At 38.2% G+C, this 17,408-nt stretch overlaps 1 protein-coding gene across 2 annotated transcripts in view; it reads right to left on the bottom strand.

Moving 5' to 3' along the window:
• Positions 1-15,328: 15,328 nt before the first annotated feature.
• Positions 15,329-17,408, bottom strand: part of LOC127653882 (uncharacterized) — a 69,846-nt gene continuing 67,766 nt past the window's right edge. For both annotated transcript variants that reach the window (XM_052140696.1, XM_052140697.1), the window contains one exon: positions 15,329-16,279. Coding sequence is in view for 1 of the 2 variants with exons in the window: in XM_052140697.1 (XP_051996657.1) it covers positions 16,148-16,279 (132 nt within the window). In the remaining variant the exon portion in view is untranslated. The remainder of the gene's footprint in view (positions 16,280-17,408) is intronic.

Raw genomic sequence — 17,408 nt, 5'->3', positions numbered from 1 at the left:
CCCAGCAAACATGCTCCATTGGGGCCCGAATGGGGCCATTGTGGGCAGCCCACTGTGGGCCCAGATACCGGCGCGAAATGCGGGGCACGTGTGGGCACCACACTATGGGACCCAGGTGGGGCCCCAGTGGTACACCCCAAAGTGTGGGCTGACTGTGGGCAGGCCCAGAGTAAGTAGAGTGGGCCCCCATTGGGGCCAGTTGTGGGCCCACAGCAAACCCTTTAGGGGCCCATGTGGGCGTGAAATGTGGGGCATGCGTGGGCCCCACACTATGGGGTCCAGGTGGGGCCCTAGTGGGACAGCCCAAATTAGAGTGGGCCCTCATGTGGGCTGGATGTGGGCACACTGTGGGTGTAGGTGCAAAGTTTGAGCACACGGAGTGTGGGTACTTTACTATATACAGAACAATTGCACTTGTTAAAGGTAGCAGCAATAAATCGAGGGTCATGTTTTTTTTAAATAATTTATTTACAGACATTAATAATAATTATAATTAATAATAATACATTGAGATTTATTTTTAACCAGCAATAAAAAAGCAATAGAGCAGTTTAAAACAGCAATAAACACTCAAAAACTGAACCACAGAATACTTAAAACACATATGAAAGCAAATTAAAAACCAATCCCCTCGGTATTTCCCTCACTGCAGTTCTGGCCCTTCCTTGCCTTCCCCCATCTCTGTCCCTTGCATTACGGAGCCACGTTTTTATGGACGCTTCCACCTTGCATGCAGTGGCTTGGCTGCTTTTTGTCACAGCATCTAAGTGAGAAAGGATCAATTGAAATACAAATGTTAAAAACAAAATAAGGGTTGTTCAAGTACTGTTACGCCATTTCAACCTCCTTTGCACTTTGACGAGGATTACTGGCTACAGGAAACATGGAGACAGATCAAACATTGTTCATTTACTGTACATTTACACCTGACTACTGATTTTTCCTTCCCATTTATTAATTTTTTTTCATTTGTATTACTGTTATACGGGCTTATCACATATAAACATTATATACTGTACCTAACTGCTTTGCAGACCAACATCTGCCCAAAGGCCATCTTCTGGCCAGAGCCCTTCCAGCACAGTTGCTGGGCAAGTGAGGTGGTCAGCATGCAGACCAGGATACGTCTGGTGTTGGAGGTTGGGCTTGTACCCCCAACTGTTGCCAGATACTTTGCCTAAATTAAAGCAGTAACACATTAGTATATTCACAGTACAGCTATACTGAAACTGTAGTGCAAAAGTACAAAACTTATTTATTTAAATGCATTTATTAATTTAGCAGGCTTTTAAAGAGGTGTTAAATACCAAATATGTGTGTTAAGGAGTGACTCACTGAATCGTTCAAATTCAAACTCTTCGCACCACTCTATTGTCTGGAGATGCAGGCGCGCAACCGTTTGGCTGTGGCGTTATTTTGGAACTATTAAACAAAACATCTAATATTCGAGTTTTGGGGGCTCTTATTTTGGAAGACAACATCAGAATGTCCTGAAACATTGTAGTTCACACCTTGAGAAGGTGTCCTCCCCACCTGAGGTGAAATTGGTCTGTGGAAGCTAGGACTTTTATTTTTATGATTTTCTGAATGTATGAACAAAACAGGTAATATATGAGTTTTGGGGGGCTCTTATTTTGGAAGACAACATCAGAATGTCCTGAAACATTGTAGTTGACACCTTGAGAAGGTGTCCTCTCCATATGAGGTGAAATTGGTCTGTGGAAGCTAGGACTTTTATTTTTATGATTTTCTGAATGTGTAAACAAAACATCTAATATTCGAGATTTGGGGGGCTCTTATTTTGGAATACAACATCAGAATGTCCTGAAACATTGTAGTTCACACCTTGAGAAGGTGTCCTCCCCATCTGAGGTGAAATTGATCTGTGGAAGCTAGGACTTTTATTTTTATGATTTTCTGAATGTATGGACAAAAAAGGTAATATGTGAGTTTTGGGGGGGTTCTTATTTTTGAATTCAATATATCATGCAGTGACAGGTTGTGAGGTGTGCTAAAATCTTTCTCTCTTTCGTTCTGTCTTTCTTTCTGACAGACAGAATAAATGAATGCATGTGAAATTGCCTTCGCAGGAATTTAACGTGTTTTAGTTCTGACGGTCATACCGCAATAACCAGTGTATACGCGCACCACGAAATATAGGTGCGGCCGCTCATTTCGAAGTGGCGGCTGGCTTGACCGCAGTAAATGTTTGGAGGTTTCACCATGACAACAACTCCTTGGTATTTAAAAATGACTGATATTTAATTTAGTGAAATTTGGAAATATGATATTTTAAATTTGACCAGATATTCTCCATTAGCGCAAATGCCCAAATGACGTCACACAGATATAACGACATTAACGGTTATTGACGGTGTAGACGGTAGCAAAACCCGTTTACGTGAACATTAGAGTTGGTAAAGTAGTCCGTCAATTGATAATTTATTGGGTTTTATATAAAATATGAAGAGGGGTTATATTATTATTATTATTATTATTAATGTGTTTGAAACTGCAATAGCCTAAGAAAAACAAATTGTTCCCTCAGACCACTTGTGTCCTTTTTTCATAATTCAAGATTTGATATACGTTTTCTTAATAATTTTAATTGTCATTGATATTTGTATTGGAGTTATAAGTTTTAAGTTATTTGAATACAATAGTTTAAAAAGTATTTTACCTCAGGAAACCTCTTTCTTCAGTATGTCTTCAGTACAGTCAGGATGTCCACAGATGGAGTCGTCGACGTGCTGTGCACTTGATTGCCGTTGATCAGAGCTTTTATACCGGCTTCCAGGTTCTTTCGCGGGCCTTGCACGCGAGGTGTAAAGTTGTAAAGTATATTTTTATCATTTTTTAAAAATTAATTTATTACAATATTACAATATTAATGTATTATATATATATATATATATATATATATATATATATATATATATATATATATATATATATATATACCTACCTTTTATGTCTACCTGGCATAAGGAAAAATAAAAAAAATATATTTAAATGAATATATTAAATTAATAAATTTAAATTATCCAGCCTGCAAGTGTCTAGTGTTTTTTTAACTGCCATAATCCATGTTAATTCTTTAAATGGTAAATTCGTGGTGGTGGTGGTGGTGGTGGTGGTGCCCCCCCCTCCCTCCCTTTTTCTTATTGTGGAAGATATTACTATACTTGTATTTTTAAATTGTATTTGCTTCTTTGTCTCCCATAAACCAGGCTTTTAATATTAAGTTCTCATACTACATATGTAGGCCCATTCATGACAGCAGTCAAGGCTATTTTTGTCCTGTGACAAAGAAGTCAATTACCTAACATAATTTTTACTAAACATGTATGAAGTTAAGATTTTATAAGAAGTCTTGTGCTCACCAAGGCTGCATTTATTTCATCAAACAGTAAAGTAAAAATTTTGAAATATTATTACAATTGATCAATGTTGAAAACTGTTTTTGCTGCTTAACATTTTTGTAGAAATTTATACTTTTTCAGTTTAATAAACAGCATTTATTAATTTTATTAAAGCATTTATTGAATAGAAATCTTTTGTAACTTTATAAATGTCTTCTGTCACTTTTGATCAATTTAATGCATCCTTGATGAATAAAAATATGAATATCTGTCTTTTTAAATCTTACCACATCATTGTTCCACAAAAATGTTAAGCAGCACAAATGAAATGTTTCTTGAGCATAACTGAGTTTATAATTGTATATTTTAATAACAACAGATACAATAACATTTATTTTAGCAAAATAATAATAATAAAAAAAACATCATGGGAATTGATTTTATCTATTTTACAGCTTAATGATCATTGGATGGGACTACATCTCCCACCCAAAAAATTGTAGGCTATACCATATGAGATTAGTTGGGTTTGTGACAAAATCTGGCAACCATAAAGACACGTAATTAAAAAACACCCACATAAAATATTTAACTTTTTAACAATTTTTTAACTAAAAATGTAACTATTTTTAACTATATGCTAAATGTGGGTTGCCCACAGTAAATCCTCATGTGGGTCCAAATGGGCAAAACTGCTATGGGCCCTGAATGGGCTAACCCACTGGGGGCCGTGTGGGTTTTCTGTGGGCAAACCCACTGTGGGTTGCCCACAGTAAATCCTCATGCGGGCCCAAATGGGCAAAACGACTATGGGCCCCGCATGGACTAACCCACTGGGGGCCTGTGTGGGTTTTCTGAAGGCAAGCCCACTGTGGGTTGCCCACAGTAAATCCTCATGCGGGCCCAAATGGGCAAAACGACTATGGGCCCCGCATGGACTAACCCACTGGGGGCCTGTGTGGGTTTTCTGTAGGCAAGCCCACTGTGGGTTGCCCACAGTAAATCCTCATGTGGGCCCAAATGGGCAAAACGACTATGGGCCCCGCATGGACTAACCCACTGGGGGCCTGTGTGGGTTTTCTGTAGGCAAGCCCACAGTGGGCTTGCCCACAGAATGCCCACATGGGGCCCCAAAGGGTTTGCCCTTGCCCACACTGTCCCACAGAAAACCCACACTTACCCACAGTGGGCCCGCACTGGCATGTTTGCAGGGATACTGTAATATTATAAGTTAAACAACACAACAGCATTATAATACACAAAACTAACAAGGCACTTTTAAGTTAATAATAATAAAAAATACTTACCAAAATATGTTTTAATCCATTAGTCTCGCTGTAGTCAGTTATTTTTTTGTTTTGTTTTTCAGTAAGCTTCCGGGATGCTGTAGTAGATAGTTCTACCCAGAGGTTCTACCAGACGGGCTTTGGTTCTACTAGCGATTTGATTGGAGACCAACAGCCAATCACAATTGACCTTTACTTTTCCGATCGGTTGATTTTGTGGCACACTTGTAACGCTGTTGCAAGTTGAGCGAGCGTGTGTGTGAAGAGTTGAGCGCGCGTGTGTTTGAAGAGTTGAGCGCGCGTGTCAAGAGTTGGCGCGCACAGAATTAAGAGGTTGAGCGAGAGAGAGAGAGAGGGACTTGACAGAGCGCAGAGAATAAATTTGTGAGAGCACCCGAGTAAACTGCGTGAGAGGGTTATTATTGCACGTTAATATGGATAATAGCAAATACATTTATTGAGCACGGAATCGTTTTTTCTTTGCTCAAACGATTTTTTTATTTGCGATTGTTAATTTCTGTTCAAAATATAATGCAATGTGCTTGCAAAATATAGTTCTCTGTGCTCAAAACTTACAATTACTCGCTCAGGAATGAGGCACATATATAACGCCATACCCACAGTACCATTTTCCAGTGTATTTTATTTAGGTCTAAATTTGTGTTAATGTTCATGTTTAAATGGCTTATTCCAGCTGTTACAAAGGTGACATGCCTACAACACTTTATTAGTAGAATAACATGGGATATGCATGCACTCTCCATTCACAGGTACACTTAAAGAAAAAGGAAAAACGTCTTGGTTACTGATGTAACCTCCATTCCCTGATGGAGGGAATGAGACGTTGTGTCAATGAGTTGACACTAGGGGTCGCTCCTGCGGAGCCCAGACATCTCTAATCTTGAGAAAATGCCAATGGAAATTGGCCTTTTCAATGGTACTCGAGTAGACAAAATGACCAAATGCCCTTCCCTATTTATTAGACAATGTCTTGGTAGAAATGTTTAACTTGTTTTTTATTGTTATGTAAAAATATATACAGTATATATGTTTGAAAATCAGCTGCTAAATGCTTACTATGTGGTTCCTGGGGAAATGCAGTAGTATCGCAAATTCATGAACATTTGTAATTTGATAATTAATTAATTAACTAGAACTTGTTGAAAGGAACCTTGGTACCTTAATCCATAAGAACTACGCATGGGTTCTTACTTTGGTGTTGCCACACATCATAGTCTGCATGTCACCCTATTAAAAAATGTCCCAAAAAAGGATAGTAAAATGTAAAATTGCTTACAGTAAATTTTGGGGACCAGCCAATGGTCACCTAGAGGAAAAAAGCTTAATAAAGATACTAAATAATGTCTTAATGAACAATTTAAAAATATTAAAGGGTTTTTGTGATGGTTAAGTTTAGGAGTAGGGTTGGGGGAAATGTAATTCACTCAGTATAAAAACAAATTCTTATGTTGGCAAGTATTTAAATTAATTTTCCCTTTACTAAGGTGTTGCGGTTACTTTCTGAAACAACCTCTATATGTGATCTGAGCTTAAAGAAAGATAATTTATGATAACATTGTCATCAGATTTTACTGCTGATTTGAAATATGTTATTTGATCGTAATCTTGACCAACTGTTTTGGAGATTTTGGTCTATCCACATTCAATTCGAGTTGTACCTTTATGTCGCTTATATCTATAGAAAATAGCTGCCTTGGAGCGTTCTCAAGATAGCCGCAGAGTGGACTGACTCTCCTTTAAAGGGACTTTGCCTCTGTCCTCTTCATGCTCATTCATCATATAATAAAGCCTGATTACCTTCTACATAGATTTATAATGTTGTCAATTCCTTTAATTTAACTCTAGTCATAAATTGGATATGGTCCCTTTAAGGATCGGAGTTTTGCGATACTGGAGTTTTGCAACACCTGCTTTCTGGCACTCTCTCGTGTTAGAGACGTGAAAACATACGTTGGGCAAGAGAGCTCCCGGTTTTGATCATCGGCTGAGAATTCTTTAGCTAAATATACAATTATAAACAAAATGTTGTTAACCTTCTGGGGTTGACGGACGCTCCGGCGCGTCCTGCTGGATATTTTCGTCATTACAGCAGAAACAACTTAACATACTCTGTCATTTTTGGGTATACAGATAAGTGTAAGACATCATTAGAGACTGTAAAGGGTCTACTTTTATTTGTGTACACTCACAATAACAACAAAATCTTGTGCTTTTGTAAAATAAAGAAAATAAAAAGGGTGAGCTTTCAGCTGTCTCTGTGTTCACGAGCATATTTCAGAATGCCTTTTTTTTTTCAAAAACCACGTATAAACGTTATTTTCTCAAAAATACAAAAATGTACACACATGTTGCTCACATGTTATTGTAGCCCAGTTTGTGCTTAATACAGTGTTATCAGACTTTAGCCATTAATGTGTTACTAAGCAACTGAAAAAAAGCACAAATGTCAAGGCAGTCAAAACTTCTCCAGGGCTCAGACCCCAGAGGGTTAATATGTTTTTAAGCAACTGAAAAAAGCACAAATGTCAAGTGTGATGGATGTTTATATTCACAGTGTATGTTCACTATGTAAATTAATGTTTCACTAATAATCCTTCCTTTTCTGTTTTATTTGTTTACTTAATATTATTTTGTCTCGGAAAGCATTATAATTTTGTTTTAAAATGTATCTGTGTCACTTCTGAAAAAAAGTTTTATGATTAATAGTTCTGGCGTTGTGACGTCATTTTTGTTCATCCCGCGCTGCGTCCTCAGTCTGCTTTGAGTGCACTGAGGAGAGTTAAGCAGTTAGGGGTGGTCGTTCAATATAAAGTGTTTAAGTTTGCAGAAGTTGGATTGAGTACATACTATTCAATTATATTTCCATAAAGAGTGTTAGAAATGTGTTAAGAAGTGTTTTATGCATGGATGGACTGGATTTAATTGTTTTATTTCCAAGTACTCTCACGATCCCTTGTTGTCTGTCCCGTGTTTTCTGTTTCACTGATCACATTCCATGTCACGTTTTCCTTGTTGTCCACCCCGTGTTTCACTGTCCTTGTAAAAACTACACTTCCCATCTTTCCCGGCCCTCACTGCCAGCACTGCATTATTGTCCACACCTGATTATTATTTTGTCATCATCCTGTCTGTTTATTTAAACCCCGCTGTTTTCCCTTTCCTTTGTCGATCGTTGTGGTTTAATGTTGATGAATGTTGTTATGGATGTTTCTCCCGTGTTTCGCTGTTCCTGTTTATGCCTTGTTTCCCCAGTTTGTGTTCCTTTGAGGTTTTCTTGTTTCTAATGTTTAAATTCTTGTTTATCCCCTCGTGGATGTTTTATTTGTTCCCAGTGTTTTGTTTACTCTGTGTTTTCTTGTTAATTTGAGCAATAAAAGCCGCGCATAGATCCAACCTCTTGTCTGCCTCCTCCTGCATCATAACAAGTACAGTGGTTTGGGTTTATGTGTGTGCGTCGGTTAAATGCAGTGATTTTGGCCAATTAATTAATTGGTCTTTGATCTGTGTAGGTGATAAAATTGCAGAAGCAACATTTTCATGCTGTACTCTGTTTATTCCATGCAGCGCCATCTATATGTCCCCAAAACAACAACAGCAGCAAACAGAAAAATAAACTCTCCAAATCAGCAGCAGTTCCAGTTGTCCTGTGTCTTCTGTCAATTACATAACACAACGCAGATAGTAACAGTGGTCAAAAGTGGGCCGGTTACACAAGACATGTCAAAACATCTCCAGGGCCCAAAATACCCTCAGACCCCAGAGGGTTAAAGCAATCTGTTACACACAATACCTGAATAAAAGTATTTTTACCATAGCATTTAACCCTCTGGGGTCGATGGACGTGCTGGCAGGATTTGTTCCTCATAATAGCGGAAACAACTTAAAATACTCCGTCATTTTTTGACATACAGATAAGTGTAAGACATCATTAGAACTATAAAGGGTCTACTTTTATTTGTGTACACTCACAATAACAACAGAACCTTGTGCTTTTGTAAAATAAAGAAAATAATTAGGGTGCGCTTTCATCAATCTCTGTCTCCGCAAGCATACTTCTGAAACACGTCACAACCTGTTAGTTTGCTGCATACAAATTAAAGATATTCGTTACCGCTATGGAGGTATGTGTCATGTCTAATGTATTAAAAATGCCATCAGAATACAACCAAAGCACATGATAGCAATAAGTAAATGCTATAAGTAATTGTAAATCATCCAAAATAAATGCAATGATCACTAGATTTTATACAGGTGTTACTAAAATGATTTTATAAATGGTGATCAGCAACCAAATATTAATAATGTGGAAGTTACTGCCTTTTGCCTTGGCGTGACTTCTCACTTTTTGTAGACAATACAAAGGAATTTGACCTCTTCTAAATAGAGGTCAAAAGTCAAGTTTGATCTCAAGATTTTTTATGTAGATACATTTCATAACTAAAATATCTAATTGCCAGATTTCCAGTTTCCTACCTATAATAAATTTGGCTGGACAACTAAAAAACTTTAAAGTAATTTTTCAGTTCCACACTCTAGCGAGTTATGGTATTTTGCCTTTGTAGGGCATAATTTCACTCTGAATTCTAAATAAAGCAAAGGTGATTGGGGCTCTCAAGAGCGAACCCCTAAAGTCACTACATCGACACAAGGACTCATTCCCTCCATCAGGGAACAGAGATTACATCTGTAACCAAGACGTTTTCCAGTTTAGTGAATAAATGTAATATGTGTTCCTGATAATTTTGTTCATGTCATTGAAGCCTGGTTGAAAATGCTTAGAGTGATTTAAGCATATGTTAAATGCATAAAATGCTGTGGTTGTTAGAGCATGTATTGAGTTTTTTTTGGGACATATGGGTCGGCTGATGCCCTGTTTGTATTTTCTTTTGACATTCGCCTCTACCGGATTTCATTTTCCGTTTTCCATTTTTGTACCTTTTAATTAATTTTTCTTTTTGTTTTATATAGAAGGCCTCATCGACTGCCATCAGAATAAAACCCCAAAATATATTTTTGTATTCTGTGTGGTTTATTCACTCACTGGCTAAACAAGTATAGCATGACACTCATCCTTTTTATTCATTATCATTGTTATAACCATATATAAATTATTTATAAAGCATTTTTAAATTAGTTATTGTGATTACTGAACCCCTTATATACATGTAACATAAAAAGGGTTCGCTAAGTAAGAACCATGTGATCTTCAGGAATTATTTTTCATTCTTGATTTAAATGACAGGTGATGTCTGTATCTAAAAGGTCATTGGCTCGCTTACAGTGGCATGCTAAAGTTTGGGCACCCCTGATAAAAATGTATGTCGCTGTGAATAGCTAAGCGAGCAAAAGATGGTCTTAATTCCAAAAGGCATAAAGTTAAAGGTGACACATTTCTTTAATATTTTACGCAATTTTACTTTTTTAAATCCATCTTTTACGGTTTCAAAATAATAAAAAAGGAAAAGGGCCAGAAGCACAAGTTTTTGCACCCCTCATGGTCAGTACTTAGTAACACCCCCTGGCAAGTATCCCAGATTGTGAAAGCTTTTTGTAGCCAGCTAAATGTCTTTCAATTCTTGTTTGGGGGATTTTAGCCCATTCTTCCTTGCAAAAGGCTTCTTGTTCTGTGAGATTCTTGGGACATCTTGCATGCACTGCTCTTTTCAGGTCTATCCACAGATTTTCGATGATGTTTAGGTCAGGGGACTGTGAGGGACATGGCAAAACCTTAAGCTTGCGCCTCTTGAGGTAGTCCATTGTATTGCTTTGTAGATTTTGAGGTGTGTTTAGGATCATTATCCTGTTGTAGAAGCAATCCTCTTTTCATCTTCAGCTTTTTTACAGATGGTGTGATGTTTGCTTCCAGAATTTGCTGGTATTTAATTTAATCCATTCTTTCCTCTACCAGAGAAATGTTCCCCTGTGCCACGGGGATCAACTCAAGCCCAAAGCATGATTGATCCACCCTGTGCTTAACAGTTGGAGAGGTGTTTTTTTCATGAAATTCAGCACCTTTTTTTCTCCAAACATACCTTTGCTCATTGCGGCCAAAAAGTGATATTTTAACTTCATCAGTCTGCAGGACTTGTTTCTAAAATGCATCAGGCTTGTTTAGATGTTCATTTGCAAACTTCTGATGCTGAAATTCATGGTGAGGATGCAGGAAACGTTGTCTTCTCATGACTTTTCCATAAAGGTCATATTTGTGCAGGTGTCGCTGCACAGTAGAACAGTGCACCACTACTCCAGTGTCTGCTAAATCTTCCTTAAGGTCTATTGCAGTCAAAAAAGGGGTTTGATTTGCATTTCTAGTAATCCTACGAGGAGCTCTCTCTGAAAGTTTTCTTGGTCTTCCAGACCTCAACTTGACCTCCACCATTCCTGTTAAGTGCCATTTCTTAATTACATTAAGAACTGAGAAAACTGCTACCTGAAAACGCTTTGCTATTTTTTTCTTATGGCCTTCATCATTTATTTGAATTTTCTTAGTGCTATGCAGCTGCTTAGAGGAGCCCATGGCTGCTGATTATTAGGACAAGATTTGAGGAGTAAGAGTATGTATAAAGCTTTGAAATTTGCATCACCTGGCCTTTTCAAATGATGACTGTGAACAAGCCATAGCCCTAACAAGCTAATTAAGGTCTGAAACTTTGGCAAAAGTTATCTGAGAGCTCAAATCTCTTGGGGTGCCCAAACTATTGCATGGTACTCCTTTCCTTTTTTCACTCTAAAATTGTACAAAATAAAAATATATTGCATACAAATTTTGAAAAGAATTTTTCATCTTTAACTTTATGCCTTTTGGAGATTAGTTCATCTTCTACTCACATAACTATTAACAGAAACATACATTTTGACCAGGGGTGCCCAAACGTTTGCATGCCACTGTATCTGCAAGGCGCAGGACTTTCTTTTCTAAGTGGTTCATCTCTTCAACTAAGTAAGTTGGGATACCACTCAGAGTAGCTTGACATGGAAAGTGACAACACAAGTGAATCATTGCATTACGTGAATGAAAACGCAATGGGGATTGTCGCAAAATGAAATAACCCTTTCTTTTAGTCTACCATCACCACCCCCAAATATATATATATATATATATATATATATATATATATATATATATATATATATATATATAGATAGATAGATAGATAGATAGATATAAATATCTATTTTAAGTGTAATTAAAAGGCATTTATAATGTGAAAGTTAAAATGCTCATTATTTGGTAAGTATTGTGTGAGATTGCCCTATTTTTCGTCATGGTTCCCTGATGGAGGGAACGAGACATTGTGTGTTGACACTAGGGGGTCACCCTTGGGAGACATCTCTGATCTTTGAGAAAAGGCCAATGAGAATTGCTGTGTGGAATTCGCATGCCACTCCTCCAGACATACGGGTATAAAAGGAGTGCCGCTTGCAAACACACACTAAGGTTTCGCACTGAGGAGCAGAGCCAAAGACCTGGCCATTTCAGCGGTTGGTTCAGTGTTGTGGCAAGTGGGACACAACATCTTGTTCCTTCCATCAGGGAACGGAGGTTACATCATTAACCATGATGTTCCCTATCTGTCACTCACTTGATGTTGTGTCGATAAATTGACACTAGGGATCCCTATGGAACACGCTACAAGAGCTGAACTGGGTTACGCAGACTGGTGGTGCGAGACGGGCAGAACTCTGTGGAGCATTTACCTCAGTACGGGGGCCTAAGTGACGCATGTACTGGGGCGGTGGTGAGCCTCTCCGAAGACTCATTGGCCGCTGAGCTAAGGAGGAATAACGTCCAGGGTTCACACTTTTGGAATGGACACATTTTTGCGAACGCAACTGGGAAAAGAGCACACATCTTCACCTCAAGGGAGGGGAAAGGCGCTATGCACAAGCAGTACACCTAGACAGCTGACCCGAACTTACCTGTTTGTGTCATCTGATAACAGATCATAGTGGCTCAACCCTGAGGTTATAGAACCTCACAAAGGTGTTAGGTGTTGCCCAGCCCGCAGCTCTACAGATGTCTGCTAGAGAGGCGCTGTGGGAAAAGGCCCAAGGCGCCCCTGGTAGAGAGAGCTCGCTGGCCAGCAGGGGGCGGCACATGCTGGGCATGGTATGCCATAGTAATGGCATCCATGACCCAGTGAGCGATCCTCTATTTGGAGACAGCTGCTTGGAGCTTCTAAAGCTCTGCGTGTGATCCAAGTAGATGCGAAGAGCACGCACCAGACAACGCACTGAAACAGCAATGTGATAGATTGTGAGCAGACTTATAAAGCAATGGCTTACATGCGATTGGCTAGGAGTTACCCAGCTAATGATGTGATGATGTACAGCTGCTAGTCTTCCCGCTAGAACTATGCTGCGCTTCCATTTATAGGAGCGACTTTCTCAGCAAATATTTGTATATGCGATTAAATGTGATTAATCACGATTAATTAATCGGGACACCATGTAATTAATTAGATACATTTTTTCATCGATTGACAGCCCTAATATATATATAAGAAGTTCTGCTCTGCTGTCAAAGTGCCCAGGGATGTTTACACAGCACAACCGTTGTGTGAGAGGGGGAGAACTAAATTCAGCTCTGTGAATACGTCCGCTCGGTTCCGAAGAAGGAAATCTGAGTGTGTGTTTGCAAGCAGCACTCCTTTTATACCAGACATCTCAAAGATCAGAGATGTCCGGGCTCCCAAGGGTGACCTCTAGTGTCAACTTATCGACACAACGTCGAGTGAGTGACAGATAGGAAACTGTCTGAATCGATTTGTGATTCAGTACAATTCGTTCAGAGCACTCTCTGAAACATTTGGAGTGGTTTCTCACACAGTAGAACAGAACAAACTATGCTGGATAAAGTGGGAAATTACCTACAATCTACTGAAACAAAAGGCTGTCTTTTTGAGAGGTAACTTTGAGAAACAAAGGTGAACAAGGGGCTGTTCAAACTGAACAAGTTTTTGCGTCTGCTCACACTGTTATTCAATAGTTTGTCCATGTAAACATTCGCTAGATAGATGTCTTTTGACCACTGCATCATGTTTCACAGTGTTTTTAGGATCTCTCGCGGGAGCACTGCATTTTTTGATGCCGTGTCAATAAAAAAAATAAACTTCTTCAACTGATAAAATCGTGTCTCAAGACACCAGCTATCTGCTATATTTGTTGTGATGTGTTTTGCTTTTTAGCGTTTGTTCTGAACGGTTACTGGAAGAAATGCTTAGGCAATAGTTACATGAATGCTACTCATACTCCAGAAAAAATGTGCTTTTGTCAAAGTCAGCAGAATTTAATGATTTGGTGTTGTTTATGCATAGAGAGAATGAAACTCAGTACAGTGAGATGAGTTAAAGAGTTTAGCTCGTCTTGACTAGAATTGGGTTTGTGGTGGTCAAGAGTGTGTGCACATCTGTTCAGACTTTATGTTCTGTTCAATAACGTAATTTACTGTGAAAAACAATTATAGCTGCAGAGCTGGTGATGAGCAGGAAGTTGCTACAGACCACAGACCTTCTGGTGTGGGGGCCTCAAGATTGCTGAATAGTTTTGCATGAGCAGTGTTGGTAAACAGGAACCAGTTATTACTCATGGTGTAGCACATCACAACCATACTTATTTAAGAATTTAATTTATTTAATACTAAATCATGATTCAAATAGTTTTACACTCAACACACTCTCATGGTAAAATTGTCAGGATTCATACGACTTTTCTAAATTTGCCCAATTCATATGATAACGTGCGACTGCACTCTTTTGAATTACTACAAATTTCACTACAGCCAATGATGTCGCTGGACATCGTTTCCATCTAATATGCTCTACTGATTGGTTAAGTTTAGATAAGTTTAGATTTGGTTATGGGCATAATATTAATAAGTATGTCTTTAACACCTCGTGTGCAGAACTCGCGCTTCCGCATTTGACATCCGGGAATTTGCATGTGATGAAGTCGTATGAGTTTATGCGAACAACATCATATGAGACCAATTTACGTAACTCGTAAATTACGTATGAATTTTCATCAGATTGGGTTCTTTATAACAATATTTAAAGAAATTGTGGAATTCTTGAAAAAAATTGGCATTCTGTACATATCTAGTGCTTAGTATAGTAAATCTGAAATGTAAACTGTTGAATTGATGTGATATTCTCTTGCACATGCACATAAAATATTAAATAAAATAAATGTTTAGCTGCTTTGTAACAACTGCTCTTGTGCAAGCCTATATAAATACATTTAAAAAGAATGAAAATTGGTAACACTTTAAAATAACTACAAGGAATAAAGTATTTGTAAAGCATTAGTTTATAGTCAATTGATCATTTATGAACTATTGTTCCTACATTAATAAGCTACATACAAATAGTTTGTTATTTGTTTATATTCACTGTAGCAAATTATCTATTATCGTTTAATTGGTTAATTTATAATGATTGATAATGTTTCTTTAAACATGAACAAGGTATGAATTCATAGTAAATAAAGAAATTATTTAATTAATTAGATTTACATTTAAATGTAATTAATGTATTTGTTATGATTTTAGTATTACCTACTGTTAAAGCAATTATTACTTAATACATAGGTTGTAAAGCATTGACTAATTGCTAACTAAGCATTTTTCTCACCTAATCTAAAGTGAGAACTGTACTCGCACTAAAAAACGTTGGGTTGAAAATTCCCAATTTGGGTTGGTTAGCAACAAATGGCTGGGCCAAATATGGACAAACCCAAGCGTGGGTTATTTTGACATAGCATGTTGGATTGTACAATCACCCAACTCTGTGGGTTGATTTTCTAACTTATCTTATAGGAAGTGATAAGTTTTTGCTGGGTTGCAACAACCCGATGTGTAGGTAATGTGTTTCAAGCTGTGTATGAAGTGTTTGAAAGGACCATATCAGTATTTTTTCCAGTTTTTGTGAGTTTGTAATAACTCAGGGGTACTTTGCATTACTGCAGAGAGTATGTCACAGTTTCATTGAGAAAGCTGAAGTATATTTTCATTCTCAATGAACAATAAAATAGCATATAAACCTAAAACATAAATCTCAATTCATCCAATTTCACAATGTTCACAAATCTTTAAAACAGTACATTAACATTACAACAACAAGGTTAACATAAAGTGGAACAAGAACACAGTGGCACAAGTATAAAATGCATTAACAGCTTGGTCAAATTTAAGTCTGCAACCAGCTGGTGAAGATAGTGGAGCATCAAACCAAAAATTAAGGTAGGTTTAACAACTTTCTTCTTCCTACAAACTCACATAGCCTATACAAATGTTGTGGTTCTAGTATTACTTAGCAGGACAAATAACCACACAGCTGTCTTATTGAAAGGGGATTCTGTTCCAGGGATATTGTAGACAACGGTCTGCAGAAATTCCCACACTGGTGTGCATTGCTTTGGGAAATGAATGTCCAAAACATAAAAAAGCTTAAAGCATGTGTCCACAACTCAGTGAGTGTTCTACTGTAGTGCCTGTCTGCCAACAACAACAAATGATTGATGGCACTGACTGTTGTCTCTGAGGCCAAGGATAAAGGGGAAGGGTTTAGAGATCTCAGCCTCCCCCAAGTATTCAACTATGTTGGTCCCAACCTGTTAAAAACAGAAGAAAAACTTAGAAGAATGCACGAGAAAAACATACAACACACTATACATGCATGATGCAGCATTATTATGCAAAATCAATCATCATCATTATTTGAAATTTCCAATTACCTTCTACTTTAATTTGCATAAACATAGTCTTTTAAGTCATGAAATTTGTAATGTCACCATGTCCAGAACCAGATAGTCATTTCATCACCTTGCCTGTCATTTCATATACCCAGTTTCTTCATGCCATTCATGCCTCTCCCCCCTACCCTTCAGTAAACCTGGTTTTCCTGCTACCTGCATAACCTGATCTCACCACCTACCTGCAAACCTGTCCCTCATTTCCTAATCACCACCCCATATATATATATAGATATAATCTCAGCAAAAACTAAACATCCTCTCACTTTCAACTCCTTTTATTTTCAGAAAACTTATCATGTGTAAATATTTTCATGAACATGAAAAGATTCAACAACTAAGACATAAACTGAACAAGTTTCACAGACATGTGACTAACAGAAATGGAATAATGTGTCCCAGAACAAAGGGGGGTCAAAAGTAACAGTCAGTATCTGGTGTGGCCTCCAGCTTCATTAAGTACTGAAGTGCATCTCCTCATTATGGACTGCACCAGATTTGCCAGTTCTTGCTGTGAGATGTTACCCCATTCTTGCAAGTTCCCGGACATTTCTGGGGGAATGGCCCTAGCCCTCACCCTCCTATCCAACAGGTCCCAGACATGCTCAATGGAATTGAGAAATGGGCTCTTCTTAGGCCTCGGTGTAGCACTCATTCCTTCAATGATAAACGCGAGTCTGACCATAACCCCCGGTGAGACAAAACAAGGACTCATCAGTGAAGAGCTCCTTTTGCCAGTCCTGTTGTGTCCAGCGAAGGTGTGTTTGTGCCCATAGGTGAAGTTGTTGCCGGTGATGTCTGGTAATGACCTGCCTTACAGCAGACCTACAAGCCCTCAGTCCAGCCTCTCTCAGCCTATTGCAGACAATCTGAGCACTGATGGAGGAATTTTGCATTCCTTGTGTAACTCGGGCAGTTGTCGTTGCCACCCTGTACCTGTCCCACAGGTGTGATATTCGGATGTACTGATCCCGTGCAGGTGTTGTTA

This window comes from Xyrauchen texanus, chromosome 13 (genome assembly GCF_025860055.1).
Source record: "Xyrauchen texanus isolate HMW12.3.18 chromosome 13, RBS_HiC_50CHRs, whole genome shotgun sequence".
Classification (NCBI taxonomy): domain Eukaryota; kingdom Metazoa; phylum Chordata; class Actinopteri; order Cypriniformes; family Catostomidae; genus Xyrauchen; species Xyrauchen texanus.
The sequence above is the reverse complement of the archived record's forward strand: the minus strand, read 5'-3'. Positions and strand labels throughout refer to the sequence as shown.